The sequence below is a fragment of the Spermophilus citellus genome (genome assembly GCF_964194105.1).
Source record: "Spermophilus citellus genome assembly, chromosome: X".
NCBI lineage: Eukaryota > Metazoa > Chordata > Mammalia > Rodentia > Sciuridae > Spermophilus > Spermophilus citellus.
Genome location: NC_138190.1, coordinates 70089893 through 70112170, shown reverse-complemented (window position 1 = coordinate 70112170; position 22278 = coordinate 70089893). Strand labels below are relative to the sequence as shown.

General features: G+C 34.0%; 1 protein-coding gene across 1 annotated transcript in view; it reads right to left on the bottom strand.

The window, feature by feature from the left end:
* TEX11 (testis expressed 11) overlaps positions 1-22278 on the bottom strand; it is a gene marked incomplete at both ends in the record, with an annotated part of 301635 nt that overhangs the window by 178832 nt on the left and 100525 nt on the right. Inside the window, 2 exons of the mRNA XM_081278131.1 lie at positions 837-932; positions 4345-4399. Coding sequence (XP_081134257.1) covers positions 837-932; positions 4345-4399 — 151 coding nt within the window. The remainder of the gene's footprint in view (positions 1-836; positions 933-4344; positions 4400-22278) is intronic.

Genomic DNA, 22278 nt, shown 5'->3' with positions numbered 1-22278 from the left:
AGGTTCAATAACTAGGCTATTACGTCATGTGATGTGTCATGAGCAATGCAAGTGAATAATCACTACTATAAAACTGCAACTTCTGCATCCAATGAACAAAAACAAAGATGCTGGCAGAAAAACATATAGTTAGTATGCAACTTCTTGAGTCATCTTGGTCCCTATTTTTTATTAGGACTTGCATCTTAGCAAATTAAATAAATAAGTAAAAGGATACAACTCTTGAAAATGTTCCTTAACGTTTATACTTTTAAATTTAAAAAATATTTTAATATTAATAAAGGCTTTTCAGCATTAAATAGAGCCAGAGACAGACAGACAGGCATGTCTGTTTTATTCTTTTGTGGGATGCTATAACAAGATACCATAAATTGTGTAACATATAAAAACATGCATTTATTTCTCACAGTTCTGGGGGCTAGAAACTCCAAATTTAAGGTACTAGCTGATTCAGCTTTTGATAAGGGTCTGCTTCCTTAGAGACTGTTCATTCTCACACAATGTATCCCCATATGATAGAACATGCAATCAAGCACCCTTGGGCCTCTTTTATAAAGGTGCTAATTCCATTCTTCAAGAGATTCATTTCCCAAAGTCCTAAACTAGTACCATCACCTTAATGGTTAGGATTTCAATGTTTGAGTTTGGGGAGAACACAAACATTCAGATCATAACAATATATACTTTTTTACCTTTCTGTTCTATAGAAGAGATTTGAATAATTTATTATTAAAAAAAGAATACTGAAACAAATGTCTAAACTGGATTTTAAAATGTGAATTAAAGCTTTAAATTTTGAATATTGTATTAATATTCAAAAGTAAAACCTCTCATACCTTGTTTGCTAGGATTATAGCACTGAGGGCCTTTTCATAATATTCTCTGTCATCCCAATCCAAATAGGCAGTAGCTAGTAACCGTAGAACTTTAGCCTGCAATTAAAAATGAAATAATACATTTAGCTGAAGGTTAAACTGCAACACAGCAGCTCACAAGCACTTACATAGTGACAGGCATCTACTCAAATGTGTCTCCTGTATGAAATACCATTCCTTAAGCAACTTCATAGTCTTGAGATACATCTTGTCATTATGGTACCCCATACCAAATATTGTCTATGAATCTTGTAAAGGTATTGTGTCCAACTACAACTTAAATAAAATATTTTTAAAAAGGCAAATAAGGCATGATGATTTTTAATTTAATCAACTTAAAACCTACCGTCTAGGTAGCATTGTTATTAGGCCTACATCAAAAGAGAAAGATATAATATGTCCCTCAAATGCTTTATAGCATAGTTAAAATCAATTTATTGGATCAGGGCATCCCCAACACCATTTTGGTATGAACAGATAAAACTTCCTATGGAGAGAATTTCTCCCAATTCAGCTACATTTTAAAATAAATAAAGCATCTCCTAATCAAGTCAGTTTGTCCAGCCAGGTCAGTGTTGATAAAACATATAATTCTAGTCAGTGTGGACATGTGCATCTATAGATTCACAATTTGAAAGAACCAGCCCTACTTCAGTGAAATGCCTCTAAGTAAAATGAGGATAGCAGGACCATAGAAAGGTGATTTACTGATTTTTAAAAAAATTAAACACATTAGTGTTATGCAAATATAGAGAAACATCATTTAGGATATCATATCTCTCATTTTTTAATTCAAAAACTATAATGGATCTAATAAGATATATATAAAGTACTCAACGTCATTATTATTATGACATAACTCTCTAAGAAGTTATAAACTCCCTAGAGAACTTTTATGGAATAAATATGGCATTTCTGAGAACTACTGTAGCTACAACTATTTTATAATAATAAAAGGGTCAAATCATCAGAAGGATGAAAATGGATGATTCTCAAAATTTATGTAAAGCAAATGAAATCATATGCAAAACAGCACATACTGAGTGATTCCATTTATACAAAGCTCAAGAACAGCCCAAAATAATTTATAATAAAAGAATAGTGTTAATTTTTCCCTTGAAAGAAATAAATATTGACTAGAACAGGTCCAAGGAAACTTTAGGGGTTGATAGAAATTTCTGTATCTTTATCTCTATGATGGTCACAAGATTATATATTAAAATTCATTAAGCTGTACATTTAAGATTTATGCAGTTTACATGAATTGGACCTCAATAAAGTACTGTTGGGATAAAAGAAAAACTACTTCATAATGTTACCTCACCAAACTTCACAATATGAATATTCCATTTCAATCAGATTTCTATGCTATTTTCCACCTTCATTTCCTCCTCAGATATTCTCTCATCTAAATCCCTTGCCTCCTGGAATCCTCTTCTTCCTCTTTTCTAACTGTATGATCCCCAAGTACAAAGCCTATTACCAAAAGGCTTCTTCAACTACACTAGTTAACTTTGATGGACAACTTCTACATACTTCAGGTCAGTGTCACAAAGTTTATCACTTATTTACCCAAATTGTTTCACTCGTACTAGTGCTTTTTGAATCTATTTTTGTAATTTTATTTGAAGTACATACACAAAAAAAAATTAAAAAATCTTAAGAGTACATCTCTTGAATGTTCACAAAGTGAACACGTTTAACAACAAAGAAATCAAGCATTGGTTAGGGGGCAGTGGAGCTGCCTACTTAGCTGGGTTCAATTCCCAGCACCAAAAACAAAAAAGAAGGAAAGAAAGAAAACAGGAAAAGAAGCAGAGCATTAAAAGCAACAAGTGCACCTCATACTTCTTTTGAGATACTACTCCAAATAAGGATAACTTGATACCTTGACTTTCAATATCATATATTAGTTTTACCTGATTTTGGCATTTATACTTCTGGAATCATATAGTATGTGTTAAATTGTATCTTGCATTTTCTTTTGAGACAGGGTCTTGCTCTTAACCAGGCTGGTATCAAACTCCAAGGAAATCAGGGCTCAACTGATCTTCCTGTCTCAGCCTCTCAAGAAACTAACTACAAGCATATGCCACAACATATGCCATCATGACTAGCTTTTTTTAAAAGATTTTTTTAAGATGGACACAATATCTTTATTTATTTTATTTATTTTTATGTGGTGCTGAGGATGAAACCCAGTGCCTCACATATGGGAGGCAAGTGCTCGACCACTGAACACCATGACACCAGCCCACCATAACAAGCTTTAATCTTGCTCTCTTTATTCAGCATTACATGTGAAAACATGCGTATTGCTGCAATTACTATAGTACATTGATTATCATTGTTATATAATATTCCATTAAGTGACAATATCACTATATATCACCACATAAAAATGCATAATTATATTAGTAAATTTTAATTGTGGTAAAATACATCTTAGCTATTTTTAAGTGTTTTTTTTTAAATTTATTAGTTCTAATCAGTTATACATGACATTAGAAAGCTCTTCGATTCATTGTATACAAATGGAGCATAATTTTTCACTTCTTTGGTTGTACATGAAGTAAAGTTACACCATTTGTACAATCATACATGTACCTAGGATAATGATGTCTGTCTCATTCCACCATCTTTCCTACCAATTTTATCCATTTTTATGTCTACAGTTTAGTAGTACTACAAATATTCACACTGTTGTGCAACCACTATCCACCGTCCATCTCCAAAACCTTTTAATCTTGCAAAATTAAAACTCTGTATCCATTAAACAATAATTCCCTATTTCCCCCTCCTCCTAGTCCCTACTACTGTAGGTACCCCATATAAATAGATCCATACAGTGTTTATCATTTTGTAAATGGCTTATTTCACATGATATAATGCCCTTATGGGGCTGGGATTGTGGCTCAGCAATAGAACACTCACCTAGCATGCACGGAGCCCTGAGTTCGATCCTCAGCACCACATAAAAATAAATGAATGGAATAAGGTATTGTGTCCAACTACAACTATAAAAAATTAAATATTTTTTAAAAAATATAATGCCCTCATGATTCATCCACATTGTAAGAATTTATTTCTTTTTTAAGAATGAATAATATTTTGTTGTATTAAATAGCCAAATGCTATTTAAAATGCCTTATATATATTAACTCATGGGTTGATTGTGAAGCTCTGGGTTATATTATATTACCATTTACATTTTATGGAAACTAATGCACTAAGATGTTAAATGATGTGTCCCACAGATAATCTATTCACAAATGGGGGGTAGAGTATTATAATTTTGTATCAATTCCATAAACTCTTTCTTCAATTGACTTTTCCAATATTTATTTTTATTTGGTGCCACGGATTGAACCCAGTGCCTCATATATGCTAGGTGAGTGTTCTACCACTGAGTCACAATCCCCACCCCCACCCCCCACCCAACTTCTCCAATATTTAATATGATCCTTACCAGCATTTCTGGCCCAACAGAATTCATATCCATCTTCCCAATATCATAGCTTTGGCTATCATTAAAAAGGGAAAAATATATATACATCTGTGTATGTACATATTTATATTTCAATACATATCATTTTAAAGATTATATATACTAAGAAGACATAATCATACTTTATTCAAATTTTTCTATTTTGTACTACAAGAGATGGTTAGCCAACTAACATAAAAGTCAATTTTATACAGCAATACTTCCTAACTCTAGAAAAAACACAATTTCCTCAAGAGATAGCCAACATATCAACACTGTGATTATATTGATGCTCTTTTTAATTTGGCTATAAATATATATACTGCATTAAAATAATTTACACATGTATTTAAGCTTTTAGTTAGTGGGCACATTTTGAAGTCTAAGAAATATAAATGCATTTTAAAATAAAATAAATACAGCAGTTATCACAGAAACAAATGTGTTAGCAATATTCATTAAACCTTATGATACCCTTGTGAAGCACTATTGGTTCTATTTTGCAACTGAATGAACCAACAAAGCAAGAGTGATTTCTAATACATTCTAGATTAGTAGGTAGAATGAGAGCTAAAAACATGGGGAGTAGAGAAATTTGACTTTCAGTTCTCTGCTTTAATTACCAAGACATATTCTCCATTGGACATTCCGATAACCACACACAATATATTACTATGACTCTCAAGATTTCAAAATTGAAAACTGAAAAAGTGAAATAAAGATCATTCACCATCGGTATTCCAGGGGAGTATTTCAACAAATCTTGGTAAATTAAACTAAGTTGAAGACAGTATTTTGAAATACAAAATGTTCTTTAAAAAAAAAAAAAGACCCAGAATTGAGAAAACAAAGTTTTAGCTTGTTAACAACGATTTAATGTTAGCCTAGTCACTGTAAGCCTATTTAATGGGGGTTATGTAACATTAAACTTTCTACTACAAGTCTTTAAAACAACCAATAACAAAGGAAACTTTAGCAATAGTAATTTAAGGAGCTCTTTTGACCCTTCTCCACCTCTGTGAAGTGACCATTCATTTGGAAATTAAGACAAACAACCACATAAAATTGGTAGTGTGTCATAAGGGCATATAGAAATATGGGGAAACATTTGTTCATGAATATAAACGAAATCTCATTAAAAACAGTGAGAATGGGCTGGGGATGTGGCTCAAGTGGTAGCACACTCGCCTGGCATGCGTGCGGCCCGGGTTCAATCCTCAGCACCACGTACCAACAAAGATGTTGTGTCCGCCGAGAACTAATAAATAAATATTTTTTAAAAATTCTCTCCTCTCTCTCTCTCTCTCTCTCTCTCTCTCTCTCTCTCCTCTCTCACTCTCTCTTTAAAAAAAAAACAGTGAGAATCTGTGTCATTTAAACTACTTCTGTCCATTTTGGCTCTATGTGGTGGGTGCAGTCAAGAAGATGGAAATTCTCTCCCCCTCCTGCCCCTGAAATGCTAGGCTCTGGTTTCACCTTAGGAGGGGATGGCTACCAGCCCTTCTTACCATTCTCAGGCCTGTGTTATGGAATTACTATTCAGGGCAGGCACAATTATGAAGACTTGGCTTCTTCTGTCCACTCAGCTTTCACTCTTAGGCTAAGGACTCTACCATGGGAATTTCAGGTGAAGAATACTGATACCCTGATCATCTTTACCCCAGTTGATTCATCAGGCAGAGCTTCCATATCAAAACTAAGAAGACTAGAAGTAACATACAGCCAGTATACACTCAGAAAGCATGGGTATAATTCTCAGAGAAGCAAGTTACACTCCCAGCTCTAGTCCTGTGGCAGAGAAGTTCTGCCTGGGGAGAGAGGGGAAACAGGCAGTTAAGAGAACACTGAGTGCACCTTGTTGAAAACAATGGAGATCTGGGTGGTGAGCAATTAAGAGGAGACTGGCTGGTAGCTCCTTGGTAATCTTGCAACAAGTTAAAGCAGCAGACAAGCCAGAAGGTTAGCACGGAGAACCAAGGAAAGAAAAAAACAAGAACACCTCTTGGGTCACACTTATCCCTGAGGGTCCAAAAGGCTGTGTATCTGTGCTAGGCTGCACCCACTCAGGCACAATCAGAGGTTGTAGTCAGGTGACTAGAAAGTATTACTGAAAGCATAAACAGATCCATCAGCAAACAGCTTGAGCCTGAGTGGATCGAGGGGCTTAAGCAGAACCTCTGACCAAACACCAACTGAAAATTATGCTAAGATGAAGGGTGACTGTAAGAAAGCTAAGTTTAAAAATAAAATCATCTCATACCTAGAGTTCTGAGACTATATGTCCAAAACAGTGCTTTCTCAGTCAAACAGGGAAAGAATCCAAGAGTTACTGAATAAGAATAGTGAATGATCCCCAATCAAAAGTGATGGGCCCTAATTGAGGTCTTGTTCAAATGCAGAACAACACCTGCAGGCTAACCGGTGGAAATACTAATGAGCAACACCAGGCCTATTTCAAATGTAAAAGGCCTAGAGGCTCACCTGTGGGAACCCCTTCAGCCAACTCCTTTGTCCCAGAGTTGGGAAAACGGAAGGTGGGGGTGAACCCAGATGGAAATTATAGGAAGGGGATAGTCTTGGTGCTGTTTTCCATGCCCTGTTTAACAGCTTTTGTTCCATGCTCTACCCAGAGCCATATGCAAGGTACTAATTTAGCACAGCAAAATGGGTTTTCTGCATGGCGGGAGTTCTCTTTTCTCACTTAAATAAATCCTACTGTGCTTACGTTTTCCTTCCGTGATTGTTCCTGGATTTTACTCTTCAAACTTGTGAGACAAGAACCCAGAAGGAAATTGGCATAGCGGGGAATCTAGTCTCATCTCAAAAACTCTGGTTTCATTACTAGTCCCTGCCTGAACGCCGGGTAAAACAGTAAACTTCCTGAAATGTGAAAACAACCTCTAAACAAACACACATTCTAGAGGAAAGGGGAAAGCCTAAACTGGCTAAGTGGACTTAAGCACAACCTTTGACCAATAACTGGATTACAAGGATGCAGGAGTAACATCTAGGAGGCCATGAAAAGATTAAAAAAAAAAAAAAAAAGGAGGAATTTGAACTGGGGCATCAGTCAAATGACCAAACGAGATAAATAAAAATAAGCTCAAAAGGGGGAGAAATGGCATTTAGACTTGGTACAATATATTGTTCAAAATGTCTAGTTTTTTTAATATTTATTTTTTTTAGTTGTAGTTGGACACAACACCTTTATCGTATTTATTTATTTTTATGTGGTAGTGAGGATCGAAACCAACACCTCATACATGCTAGGTGAGCACTCCACCGCTCAGCCACAACCCCAGCCCCAAAAGGTCTAGTTTTAAACAAAATATTACAAGATATGCAATAAGACAGAAAACTGTGACCCATACAGAAGAAAAACAGAAAGCAATAAAAACTTCCTTTTGCACTTAATAAAGGCTTCAAAGTCACTACTACAATTCATTCAGAGAACTAAGGGCAACAATGTTTAAAGAATTAAAGGAGCATATGATAGCAATGATTCATCATATAGAAAATCAAATTATAAAGATAAATTATAAAAAAGAAACAATGAAAATTCGGGATTTAGAATTTAAGAGGCAAAGCAAACAATAATCAAAATTGAAGATAGATCAATAGATTCTACAAATCTGAAAAACAAACAGGAAAAAATAAGAAAAATCAACAGAGGCTCAGAGAAATGTGGAATACCACTAAGCACACCAACATATGTGAAGTGGGAGTAACAGAAAGAAGAGAAAGGGACAAAACATATTGAAAGAAATAATGATAAACTGGGTGTAGTGGTGCACACCTGTAATCCCAGCAAATTAGGAAGTTTAGGCAAGAGGATCACAAGTTAAAGGCCGACCTCAGCAATTTAGCAAGTTCCTAAGCAACTTAGAGGAGGATCCTGAGTTCAAAGCCAGCCTCAGCAATTTATTGAGGCACTAAGCAACTCAGCAAGACCCTAACTCTAAATAAAATATAAAGGGGCTGGGGATGTGGCTCAAGCGGTAGCGCGCTCACCTGGCATGCGTGCGGCCCGGGTTCGATCCTCAGCACCACATACAAACAAAGATGTTGTTATTTTAAAAATAAAATAAAATAAATATTAAAATTCTCTCTCACTTTAAAATAAGTAAATAAATAAAATATAAAAAAGGGCTGGGGATGTTGCTCAGTGGTTAGACACCCCTATGTTCAATCCCCAGTACCAAAAAACAGAACAGATACAGAAAACCAATTATTATATGATTCCACTTACATGAAGTACCTAGCCATAAGGAGAGAAAGCAGAATAGAGGTTATTTGGTGGCTGAGAGAAGAAAAATGGGGAGTTTTTGATTAATAGGTAGATTATTTCTGTTTGGGATAATGAAACAGTTCTAAAAATTGTTACACCACACTGTGAATATACTTAACGTCACCTAATTATATACTTAAAAATGTTTGAAATGGTAAACTTTATATGTGTATTTTACCACAATAAAAAAAATCAATGGTTAAAAAAAGGGAATAAAGTTCTTACACATGCTACAACATGGATGAATATTATGCAAAGTGAAATAAGGCAGACATACTAAAAACAAATACTAAATGATTCCACTTACATGAAATATCTAGAATAGGAAAATTCATGACAGAAAATAGATTACATATTACCAGTGGATGGGGGAAGTAAAGGAAGGAGAGTTAATGCTCAAAGGTTACAGAGTTTCTGTTTCAGGTGATGAAAAGTTTTTAAATAGATAGTGGTGAAGTATGGCTCCACAATATTGTGAATATAATTAATACCATTGCATCAAACACTTAAAATGGTTAAAGGGGCAAGTTTTGTTATATGTATTTTACCAAAATAAAAAAAATCATTAATTTAAAAAAAATCTAAGTCAAAAGAGATAGTAAAGGGGGGGGGAATTAATCATGAGACATACAAGAAACAAAAGGAAAAATATCAAACATAAATACAATAATATTAATATTAACATTAACTATAAATGGATTAAATAATATGATCAAATGACAGATGTAAGACTAAATTGAAAAAACAAAATCCAACTATATGCTGCCTATGAAAGACACACTTTAGATTCAAAGATACAAAGAGGTTAGAGATAAATGTTGTTTACATTAGTGTGAACAAAACATACCATGTAAACAACAATAATAAGAGAGCTAGAGTATAAGACAGCTAGAGTGGGTATGCTAATATCAGACAAAATAAACTTCACAACAAAAATGTCAATAGAGATAAAGAGGAATGTTTATAATGATAAATAGGCAATTCATTAGTAAACTGTAACATTTGTGTCTGTCCCAAGATACATGAAGCAAAAAACTGACAAAATTGAAGTGAGATACATAATTTAACAATAGTAGTTTGGGTTCTTCAATACCCTTTTTTCAATAATGGATACAACAAGTAAGTAGAATCCCAAAAAGAATACAGAGAAGTTGAACAACGCTTTAAACCTACTAGACCATAACAGACAGCTATAGCAGACTGCACATAGTACATAGTTCAGAATAGAACATACACTGACCACACAAAGCTACATTAGATTGAACAGAATTGAAATCATGCAAAGTATGTTCTCTGTTCACATGGGATTAAGTTAAAAGTCAACAGCAAAAAGAAATTTTGGAAATTAGTAAATGTGGAAAATAAACAATGCATACCTAAATAACTAATGAGTCAAAGTAAAAAACTAATAAGAGGAATTGGAAAATACCTTGAGGTGAATGAGAAGGAAAACACAAAACACCAAAACTTATGGGATATAGTTAAAGCAATGCTAAGAGGAAATCTCACAGCTATAAACTTCAACATTAAGAAAGAAGAAAGATCTCAAATTAATACCCAAACCTCCTACCTTAATTAAGTAGAAAAGGAGAAGCAAGCTAAACCTAAAGCAAGGACAGAGGAAATCACAAAGATTAGAGTGGGAATTAAATAATTGAAAAGCGATGGAAAAAAAGTTCATGGTTTCCAAAGATTTTTAAAAAATGACAAACTTTTAGCTACAGTGACTAATAAAATTAGGGAGAAGATTCAAATTATTAAAATTAGGAATGAAAAAGAACATCAATATTGATCTTTGAAAAAAGACTATTCCTAAAAGATCTAATGCCCCAACTATGTGACTTTGAATGAATCTCTTACTCTCACTTAATTTCTATTTCCTTATCTTTACAAATTTGAAGTTGATCTACAGCAGTCATTTTCAAACTTTTTAAAACAGGTAAATAATTTTTTTCAAACAAAATCTTACAGACATATTAAATAAGAAACTGATCTAAAGCCTAAATTCTCTATTTAAAGTAACATGGGGATCTTCAAGAATTGTGTAAGACTCCTTTTTTTCCTAAATAAAATCTTAATGTTCTTACAGAACCCAAGATCACCATAGAACGAAAATGATCTGTAAGATTTCTTGCAGCTGTAAATTGTTATCTATATTAAATTATATTCTATATTAAAATTGCTATTATACAATTCATTGTATTTCCACCAGATGGCACTAACATATCCCATTTTCCATTAAAAATTGGCTTTGTATAGGACCCTTTTTTAAATTAATAATTTAACATCATTCATGATTATATAATACCCTTAACTTTTCAAAGCACTATTATGTTACTTATGCTATTCTCATGACAAGCCTGTGATACAGATAATAATTGTGTTTAATTTTCAGTTGAAGACATTGTGGCACATAGTAGTTGTTAGTTGAGTGACTCACAGTCACAGTTGATCAATAACAGATTTTCCAGCACCTCTGAGATAGTCTCCTAGATTGTGTTGCATGGCTATATATAATTCTCAAGATCTCAGGTTAAGAAGGGAAAACAAAAGAATATCAAATAGCATTAAAACTGGTTCAAATTTAGTTTGGGCTCATATAATGTCCCATTAATATTTGTACATTTAATTTTATTACTTCCTTTATTTCTCATTATAAGTCTTCTGGTGATATATTCATGTGTAACAGTAGTAAAGTAAAAGTAGTAAAGATATCACACATTTAGGAAATATGATAGCTATTTTTAAACTCAGGATGGAAATTACATAATACAGGTTCACTAAACCTAAACACTATGAATTTAGAAAGCTAAGTACTATGAATTTAGAAAGCTATAGCATACATTTTATTCTTTTGAATTTATGATGTATATAAAAATTTTTACATATGCAATAAAGAAACATACTTCTCTCTCCACTTGAGGATACTACATAAAGGATAACAACTACTTCTAATCAATGGGAACCAACTCATATTACCCACCAAGTGAGATAGGTTTCAGATTAATATTTAGAAAACATTAAATAGTGTTGGAAAAGGATTTTTGAGATCCTCCAACATACTGCCCATCCAAACATTTACCTACATTCTCAAAAAAAAACTATCAAAAATAAGTTTAGCTTTAAAAAAATAATGTAAACTTGCAACCATGAAAGGAAGAGGTTGTTGAAAACATGCTCTATTTCAATCTTATTGGGAAAAAGGCAACACAACACACAAGGGGTTAAGAAATACTCTTTGTAACCTACAAGGGATTCTCCTCTTTGGGAATGTATAAACATCTACTTCCTAACCCGCAGGTTGAAGAAGTAAGGTCATTAAATTTTATTAATTAAGGTCAATGTTAGATTATTTTTATAGAACATCTTCATGGTTTTATCCAATTCTCCAGAATGTTGTTTTCTCCATTTATCTATTTATTTCACAGACTCTAATATAACAAGAGATCACCAATTAGGAAATTTCCTGTGTATAGTCTTTGGTTTTATTTAATTCTATTAATATTTTTTGCTCACAGTTCATTTTGGGAAAAAAAAACTCAAAAACTTCTGCAATATCACAAACATATCAACGATTTTGATGTTTTCTACATCATTTAATATGTTAAAAGAGCTTTTATAAACAACTTTTAGAAAAATATCAAAAGAATGTAAAGTGAATGTTAATAGTAATGTTATGCACAATGGGAGCATAATTATAGGAACTTTAACTTTCCATATTATGTAGGTTTATTATTATTTTTAAAAATGTTTTTTAGTTTTATATGGAAATAATATCTTTATTTCATTTATTTATTTTTATATAGTGCTGGGGATCAAACCCAGTGCCTCACATGTGTAAGACAAGCACTCTGCCACTGAGTCACAACCCAGTCCAGGTTTATGATTATTATATTTAGCACAAATAATTTCTTTAATAAAAGAGATTATAAACTTTATTTTTATTATATCAATGGCAATTACCCTTTCATTTTGACTATTTACCCCCCAAATTAATTTACCATAATTATAAAATCAGAGATCTTAGCCCCATCCCTGTGAACTGAGACTTGAAGCCCACCTCAGTATGAAGATGTCTGCACTTCCAGACTCAAGGAACATCCCAGAGCCACTCCCCAGGTAAAGACTTGAGTCCTGCCCCTATGGTCCCAGGCACCAGGCATACTCTATGAGGCTGGCCCCTGCAGCTTTAGATTCCAGGCCTGTCCAAGTGCCAGGTCAGCACTCATGTCACCAGGTTCTAAACTGGAAACCGTTGACCCAAGCTCTAGGTATATCTCAGGGCAAGGCTACCACACCAAACTCAGATTTTAGGCCTTCCCCAACTCCAAGCTTGCCCAAATGACCCAAGGCTCCAGTGAACCCAGGGTATAGTAACACTCCAGTGGAACCTAGCTCCAGATTAACCTTCAAAGACTCAAACAATAGACTAGTCCATGCAGGAAAAACACATAGGCCAGAGGCCAGCATAACGGAGGACTCCAGCAGCAAAATCACCCATGAACACTACCAAATGGTCTACCAAGTACCACTGCACAGGCTAACTGGTAAAAGGCTTTCCATACTGAAGCCAGCCTGTAAAGAATGAAAGAGCTGCCTATTTGTTCACACGTTCTGACACCAATACAAGGCCACAAGAAATCAAGGATAATCAGGGAAACATGACACCAACAAAGGAACAAATTAAAGCACAAGTTACCCATCCCTAAAGAAACAAAGATCTACAAGTTGCCTGACAAAAATTTCAAAATAATTACCTTTTTAAAGTTCAGTAAGTTAAAAGAGAACACAATACATAAACAAAGTGAAAAGAAGAAACTATTTTTAAAAAACCAACAAATTCTGGAGCTGAGGAACACAACAATGAAACTAAAAGATTTCATAGAGTGCTTCAACAGCAGAATTGTTCAAGCTGAAAAAAAGAATCAGCAAGTTTGAAGATAGGTCATTTAAAATCATTTGGTCAAAGGGACAAAAAGAAGAAAGAATGAAAAATTGAGGAAAGCCTATGAGACCTATGAGAGATAGCATAAAGCAAAAATAAATATATATAATGTGAACCCCAAAAGGACTCATTCATACAAAGGAGCATGGTAACAGAAAGGTTCAGAAAGATTATTTAAGGTAATAATGAGAGAAAAATCTCTTAAATCTATGGCTGGAAGAGAATTTTCAGATTCATGAAAGCCAAAGAATATCACATAGACTAAACATAAAAAGATCCTCACCATGACAGATTACAGTCAATTTCTTAAAAGTAATATAAAAGGAGAGATACTTGAAAGCAACAAAAGAAGAGTAATTTGGAACATAAAAGGGAATTTTTATAAGACAATCATGAGGTTTCTAGTAGATAGCTTACAGGTCAAATAGGGACGGGAGATGATATATTCAAAAGTGCTGAGAGAGAGAAAAAAACTTCCCAAAATAATACTACACTCAGCAAAACTGTCTTTTAGAAACTATTGCAAGGCAAAACACATTCCCAAAAAGTAAGTTATGGGAATTCATCACCACTAGACCTGCATCACAAGCAATGAAAAAGTTCTTCAAGTTGAAACAAAAAGATGCTAACAATATGGAAACATATAATAAGTGTAAAACTTGGCCAGGGAGTGGTGGCACATGCCTGCAGCTGAGAAGCTGAGGCAGGAGGATTGCAAGATCAAAGCCAGCCTCAGCAACTTAGTGAGACCCTAAACAACTCAGTAAGACCCTGCCTCTAAATAAAACACAAAAAAGGGCTGAGGATGTGACTCAGTGCTCAAATGAGTTCAATCCCCACCCCCCCACCCCCGAAAAAAAGTGTAAAACTCATGAGAAACATAAGAATACAGTCAAGTTCACAATATTATAATACTGTAATGGTAATATGTGAATCACTTTTAAATGCAATGTAAAAGTAAAGAGACAAAAGTATTAAAATAATAGCTACATTAACTTGTTAATGGATATACAATATGAAAATATGTAAAATTTGACATTAAAATATAAAATGGAGGGGGCTTGGATTGTGGCTCAGTGGTAGGGCGCTTGCCTAGTATGTGTGAGGCCCTGGGTTCCATCCTCAGCACCACATAAAAATAAATAAATAAAATAAAGATATTGTGTCCAATGACAACTAAAAAATAAATATTTTAAAAAGTGTATAAAATGGTCAGGTATTGTGGTGCACACCAATAATCCCAACTACCTGGGAGGCTGAGGAAGGAAGTTTGCAAGTTTGAGGCCAGGATGGGCTACTTAGGGAGACCCTGTCTCAAAAAATTAAAATGTTGGTGAGGCAGCATAGAATACAAAGGTTTTGAATGTGATCAAAGTTAAAATATTATCAGTTTTAAAAAGAATTTTAGAACAGTAAAATATCTTATATAAGTCTCATGGTAACTACAGACAAAAAACATGTATTGATACACAAGATAAATTGAAAGGAATCAAAACATACTACTATAAAAAAATCTCAAATCATAAAGGAAGAGAACAAAGGAAGAAAGGAACAAGAACTGAAAATTATTAACAAAATGGCAAACAGAAAGTTCTTACCTGCCAATAATCCATTTAAATGTAAATGGCTTAAACTCTCCAATCAAAAAATATACAGTGGTGCATACCTATGATCACAGCTACTTGGAAGATGGAGGCAGAAAGACTTCAAGGCTAGCTTAGGCTACATAAGATGATCTTCTCTCAAAAAAAAAAAAAAAAAAAAAAAAGAGCGGCTGAATGGGTAATGAAGAAGGAAAGATCGAACTATTTTCTTCCTATAAGAAACTACAGTCTTAAAGATATATGTTGGCTGAAAGTGAAGGGATAGAAAAATGTTCAATGTAAAATGGTTACCAAAGGAGAATAGGAGTGTCTATATCAGAAAAAAAATGGATTTTAAATAAAACATTATCATAGGAGTCACAAAAATCCATTAATTACATAATGCCTAAGGGATCAATTCACCAAGAGGATATAACAATTGTAAATGTATATGCACCCAATATTTTAGCATCTAAACATATAAAACAAATATTAGCAAACTTTAATACCCTACTTTCATCAACAGACAGATCATCCAGATTCAAAATTGATAAGAAAACACTGTATATACATATGCATATACATACATATATGTGTATATATATATATATATATATATATATATATATATATATATATAGTTTTGAGATTTGGGCTTTTTTCTCCCAGTGGGTAAAAGCCCTGCAAATTCTTTGTGGTAAATCAAAAATCAATATCAGTCCAAAGGCTTTTCAGTTGGACTAATTTGTATTTTAGTATACAACCATTATCTCTAGAATACTAAAATGTTTATAATAAAATTTCTGTATACCTCTTATAAAAAAATCCAAGTTCAGCATAATATATATCCTGATCATTAGATAAGATTTTAAAATATAACACAATTTAGATTCCATCAAGGAAACTGAAAGGTCACTAACAAATCTTCTAGACTGTGGAGGAAAGTTCTTTATCAATACTTTCTTTCCATCTACTTATTTCCTTATGACAAAGAGTAGACACAGAAGCTCAATACAGGTGGTTATGGTATAGCTAAGCGGCAGAGCACTAGCCTAGCCTGTCTGTGACCTCGGGTTTAATCTCCAAAACCACACACGAAAATACATACACAAAGGTAGATAAGAAACACAAACCACAGTTGGGCACAGTGGTGCACACCTATAATCCCAGCAGCTCGGGAGGCTGAGACAGGAGGATTGGGAGTTCAAATCCAGCTTCAGCAACTCAGCAAGGCCCTAAGCAACTCAGGGGGACCCTGTATCTAAATAAAATACAGAAAGGGACTAAGGATGTGGCTCAGTGTTTAAGCGCCTCTGGGTTCATTCCCCACTACCAAAAAAAACAAACAAAAAACAAGAAAGGAAAAGAAACCTACACTCAAATCTGTCTTTAAAAAGGGGAGAGGATGGAAGTGAGCTTTCTAAACAATATCACCACCTGTTATTGCCATTGGGGATTGAACCAGGGGCAATTTACCACTGAATTACTTTCCCAGCCCTCCTTTCTTTTCTTTTTCTTTCTTTCTTTTCTTTCTTTCTTTCTTTCTTTCTTTCTTTTTTTTTTTTTTTTTTTTTGAGACAGGGTCTCACTAAATTGTCCAGAATAGAAAAAAAATTTAAATGCCATAGAAGGTACTAATAGCAGAACACATCAAACAGAATAAAGAAGTAATAAGCTCAAAGACAGGCTATTTGAAAATGCACAGGAGAAAAAAAAAAGAATAAATGGGAGTTAAGAAAGCCTACAGGAACTTTGGAACAGTATTTAAAAAGCAAATATTCAGGTTTTGGGGGTTCAAAGAGGACTTGAGAATGCCAAAAATATGGAAAGTTTATTGAAAGATATAATAACATAAAACATTCCAAACCTAGAGAAAGTTACAAATATCCAGGTCCAGAAAGATCAAAGGTCACCTGTCAGACTTAACCCTACCACATCTACCTCAAAACCTATTACAATCAATTTGCAAAGGTTAAATACAAAGAGAATATCCTTAAGGCACTAAGAGAAAAGAAATAAGTAACACAGAAGGGTGTCCCAATTCACCTGACAGCAGACTTCTCAGAAGAATGTTTATAGTACAGGAAAGAGTAGCATGAGATTTTCACAGTATTGAAGGCAAAAACCTGCCAAACAAGAATACTGCACCCACCAATGCTGTCTTCTAGCAATGAAGGAGGGATAAAGATCTTCCCAGACAAACAAAAACTAAGAGAACATATCTGTAACAGACCTGTGCTGACCTGTGCTATATGAAATGCTAAAAGGATTTCCTCAGCCCTAAAAGAGCCCTTAGTAAGTAAGAAAAAAGATACTTAAAGGTACAAAACTCATTAGTAAAAGTAACTATGTACACGATTTCAGAATGTTCTTATAAGCATTGTACATAACCATTCATATTTTATGAAGATTAAAAATTCAAAAATGTAATAACTATACTAAGATACACAATGTAGAAAGATATGAGACACCAAAAATTCTTAAGGAGGGGAGGAATGGAGTGTAAGTATAGAGTTTTAATTAGTACATTTTGTTTCTTTGTATCTTTTATCTTTAAAGTCATGTTAAGTTGCTATTATTTCAAAATAGCTTGTTATAATCAAATTATGTTTTTGTATGCCTCATGGTAACTACAAAGCAAAAATCTATAACAGAAAAACAAAAAATAAGCAAGGAATCAAAACACTGCTAGAGCAAATCACTGAGCCACAAGGAAGACTGTAGAGAGTAAGAAAAAAGAACTACAATAAAATTAGAAAAGAAAGTACAAAATGGCTATCGTAAAACTTTACCTATCAATAATTACCTTGGATGTAAATGGGCTAGATTTTCCAATTAAGAGATACAGAGTAAGTGGATGGATTAAAAACAACAACAACAAGACCCAACTACACGTTGCTTACACAAAACTCACTTTGTCTCTAAGGACACACTTAGACTGAAAATGAAAAGATGAAATAAAATATTCCATGCAGGGCTGGCAACTGTGGTACAGACCTCTAATCCCAGCTACTTAAGAGACTGTCAGGCAAAGGGGTCGTGAGTTTAAGGCCAACCTGGGCAACATAGTGAGACCCTATCTTAAAAAAAAAAAAAAAGATATTCCATGCAAACAGAAACAAAAGCAACATATATATGTAGTGGCACTCCTCCTCCACAGAAAATCTTAATTAAGCTTCTCCAGATATCTCCACATAATTGATTTTAGGACTATCAGCAAAAGAATCTCAACAAGAGTCCAATGTAGCTAAGCTTCCTATTTCCTGTTGCTCTATCTTACAATAATTAAATTTGGAAACGGGCCTAAAAGAGATCGGCACTCCAGGTGCTGAACACCTCTTTACTAGTTTTTCCACAAACATTTATGGACTATCTAGTAAGAAAAAAAAAATATATATATATATATAAAACAATTTGTAAAGGTTTCTTATCTAGTATGCAAATGCATACTATGATAAGAAAGACCCTTTAACAAGGCCTCTGGACTTGAGCTGGAGCTTCACAGAGATGTTTACATTTCAAAGATAAGAAAAGATATTACTAATTGGGCTCCATGGTAACAGATGGCAGTGGGGAGAGAAGAAAGCAGGGAAGAAGCTCTCCCCTTCTCAGGTGTTGTCCTTGAAGAGTTAACTTGCCCAGAAGAGTGAAAGAAAAAGCTGCTTTTATGTGAACTTCTGCAGACTGTGAACTTCTGAGCCCCTCCCCTTACACACTGGGTATAAACTTCTGAAATTGCCTGAACTAGGGGTTCAGGAGGATTGATTGATTACAGCGAAAGCTGTGCCCTCTGAACCTGACTGCAGCCAAATAAACCTGCTTCCTGTTTCCTATCCGGTGTCCTGCCTCGATTGTTCCCTACAACATATATAGATGCATTGGATATGCCTAACATTGGCATATTCAAATATGTAAAGTAAATATAAATAGACCTAAAGAGAAAGACAGACTCCAACACAGTAATAGTAGGGGACATAAACACCTCACTTTTAGCAACAGATAGATCAGGCAAACAGAATATCAACAAGGAAACAGCAGAATTAAATGGCTCCCTAGATCAAATGAACTTAATGGACATCCACAGAACACTCTACCCAACAGCTACAGAGTACACATTTTTCTCTTCAGCACATGGAATATTCTCCAAGATACATCATATGATAGGCCACAAAACAAATCTTGGCAAACTTTAAAGTATTGAAATAATATCAGGCATCTCTTCTGACCATAATGTAATAAAACTAGAAACCATAACAAGAAAATGTTAGAAAGTACACAAATACATGGAAATTAAACAACTTACCCTTGAATAGCTAACAGATCAAGGAAGAAATCAAGTAGAAAATACAAAAATTTCTTGATTAAAATGAAAATGGAGATAGAATAGACCAAAACCTATGGGGTATAACAAAATCAGCACTAAGAAGAAAATTTGTAGCAATTAACACCTCCATCAAAAAAGAAGAAAGATCTCAGATAAACAACTGATTCCTGCATCTCAAGGAACCCCCTGCAAAGTAGTAGAAAGAAAAAATAAATAAATATCAAAGCAGACATAAGTAAAATAGAATCTAAAACAACTATATAGAACATCAATGAAATGAAGAGCTGGTTCTTCAAAAAGATAAAATAGACAAACCTTGATCTAGAATAAGAAAAAGGAGACTCAAATAAAAACCGAATGAAAAGGAAGACAATACAACTGATACCAAAGAAATACAAAAAAATCAGAAAGTATTATGAACAATTATATGCCAACAAATTTGAGAACCTATAAGAAATGGATAAAGCCGGGTGCAATGTAATTGTACACGCCTGTAATTCCAGCGACTCAGAGGCTGGAGAATCATGAGTTCAAAGCCAGCCTCAGCAACTTAGCGAGGCCCTAAGCAACTCAGCAAGACCCTGTCTCTAAATAAAATATAAAAAAGGGCTGAGGATTCAATCCTCAATACTGAAAAAAAAAGAAATGGATAAATACATCTCACCAAGATTGAATAATGAAGAAACGGAAAACTTGAACAGAACAATAAGAAGTAATAAAATTAAATCAGTACTAAAAAAAATCCCATTAAAAGCTCAGAACCAGAAAGTTTCACTGTTGAATTCTACCAAACATTTAAAGGAGAACTAACACTAGATCTTCTTAAATTATTCCAAAAAATTGAATGAGGGAATTTATCTAAACACATTCTCTGAGACCAGCATTACCCTAATTAAAAAAATAAAACAGGCAAGGAAACAACAGCAACAAAAAACTACAGACCAATATTATTAATGAACATAGATGCAGAAATTCTCAAGAAAATACTAGCAAGGGCCAGGCATGGTGGCACATGCCTATAATCTCAGTGACTTGGGAGGCAGAGACAGGATAATGGAAAGTTTGAGGACAGCCTCAGCAACTTAGCGAGGCCCTGTTATATAATAAAAAAATAAAAAGAAAAGAAAATACTAGCAAGCTAAGTCCAACAGCACATTAAAAAAGATTAGTCACCATGATTAAGTTAGATTTATCCCACTGATGTAAGGATGGTCCAACGTACACAATAAATATGATACACCACATCAACAAAATAAGAGACATCTATCTTCTCAATAGATGTAGAAAGGCACTGATAAAATTCCACATCCCTTCCTGATAAAATGCTGAATAAATTAGGTATATCAGGAATGTACCTTAAAATAATAAACGGACTTTATAATTAGCCAATAGCTAATACTACTGAATGAAGAAAAGCTGAAAACTTTCTCATTAGAACAAGAGAAGGATGCCCCCTCTCACTACTTTTATTCAACATAATACTGGAAGTCCTAATCAGAGCAATCAAGCAAGAGGTAGAAAGAGTACCCAAATTGAAAAAGGGGAAGTCAAACTGTCATCATTCACAGGTGATATGATTCTTATATATAGAAAACCTCAAAGACACCACCAAAAGATTATTAGAAGTAATAAATTAATTTAGTGAAGTTGCAGGATACTAAATTCACATACAAAATAAGCAGCATTGCTATATGCCAATATTGAATTATCTGAAATAGAAATCAGGACAGCCAGTCCCATTTATAATAGATACAAAATCTAGGAGCAAATTTTATCAAAGAGGTTTTGAAAGAGGTCTAAAATGAAAAACATAAAGAAAGAAATTAAAGAGGGCAAAAAACATAGACATTCCTTCCTTAAGGAATGGAAAAATCAATATTGTTAAAATATCCATACTACTAAAGTAATATGCACATTTGATGTAATCCCATTCAAAATACCAATAACATTATTCACAGAACTTCACAGAACAGGACAAAACCACCCTAAAACTTGTATGGAACCACAACAGGACCCTAAATATATATTCTCAAAAGAAGGCAGACAAATCGCCAACAGGTAGATGAAATGATGCTCAACATCACGAATCGTCACTGAAATACAGATGAGATATACCTCACTCCAGTAAGAACGGCTATTATCACAAAGTAAAAAATTAACAAGGATTGGCAAAGATGTGGAAAAAAGGCAATCCTCTCACACTGTTGTTGTGAATGTAAATTAGTACATCTGTTAATAGAAAGCAGTATGAAGGTTCTTAAAAAATTAAAAATAGAACTACCATATGACCCAGCAATTCCACTACTAGGTATATATCCAAAGGAAATGAATTTGGTTATGTCAAAGAGACAACTGTGTTTATCACAATACTATTCACAATAGCAAAAAAAGACAGAAATGGGCTAAGTTTCCATTAGTGGATGAAAGGATAAAGAAAATGTGATATATATGCACAATGGAATAATATTCAGCCATAAAAAAGAAAGAAACCCCATCATTTGTGACAACATGGACAGATACCTAGGTCATTATGTTAAGTGAAATAAGTCAAGCGGAAATAAGCCAATGAGGAAAAGCTGAAGACTTTCTCAGTAGAACAAGACAAGGATGCCCCCTCTCACTACTTTTATTCAACATAATACTGCACAGAAAGTCAAATGCTGCATGATCTCACTCATATGTGCAATCTAAAAAAGTTGATCTCATAGAAGTTCAGAGTGAAATAGTAGTTACCAGAAGCTAGGGAGAAGGTGGAGAGAAGGATGAGGAAAGATTG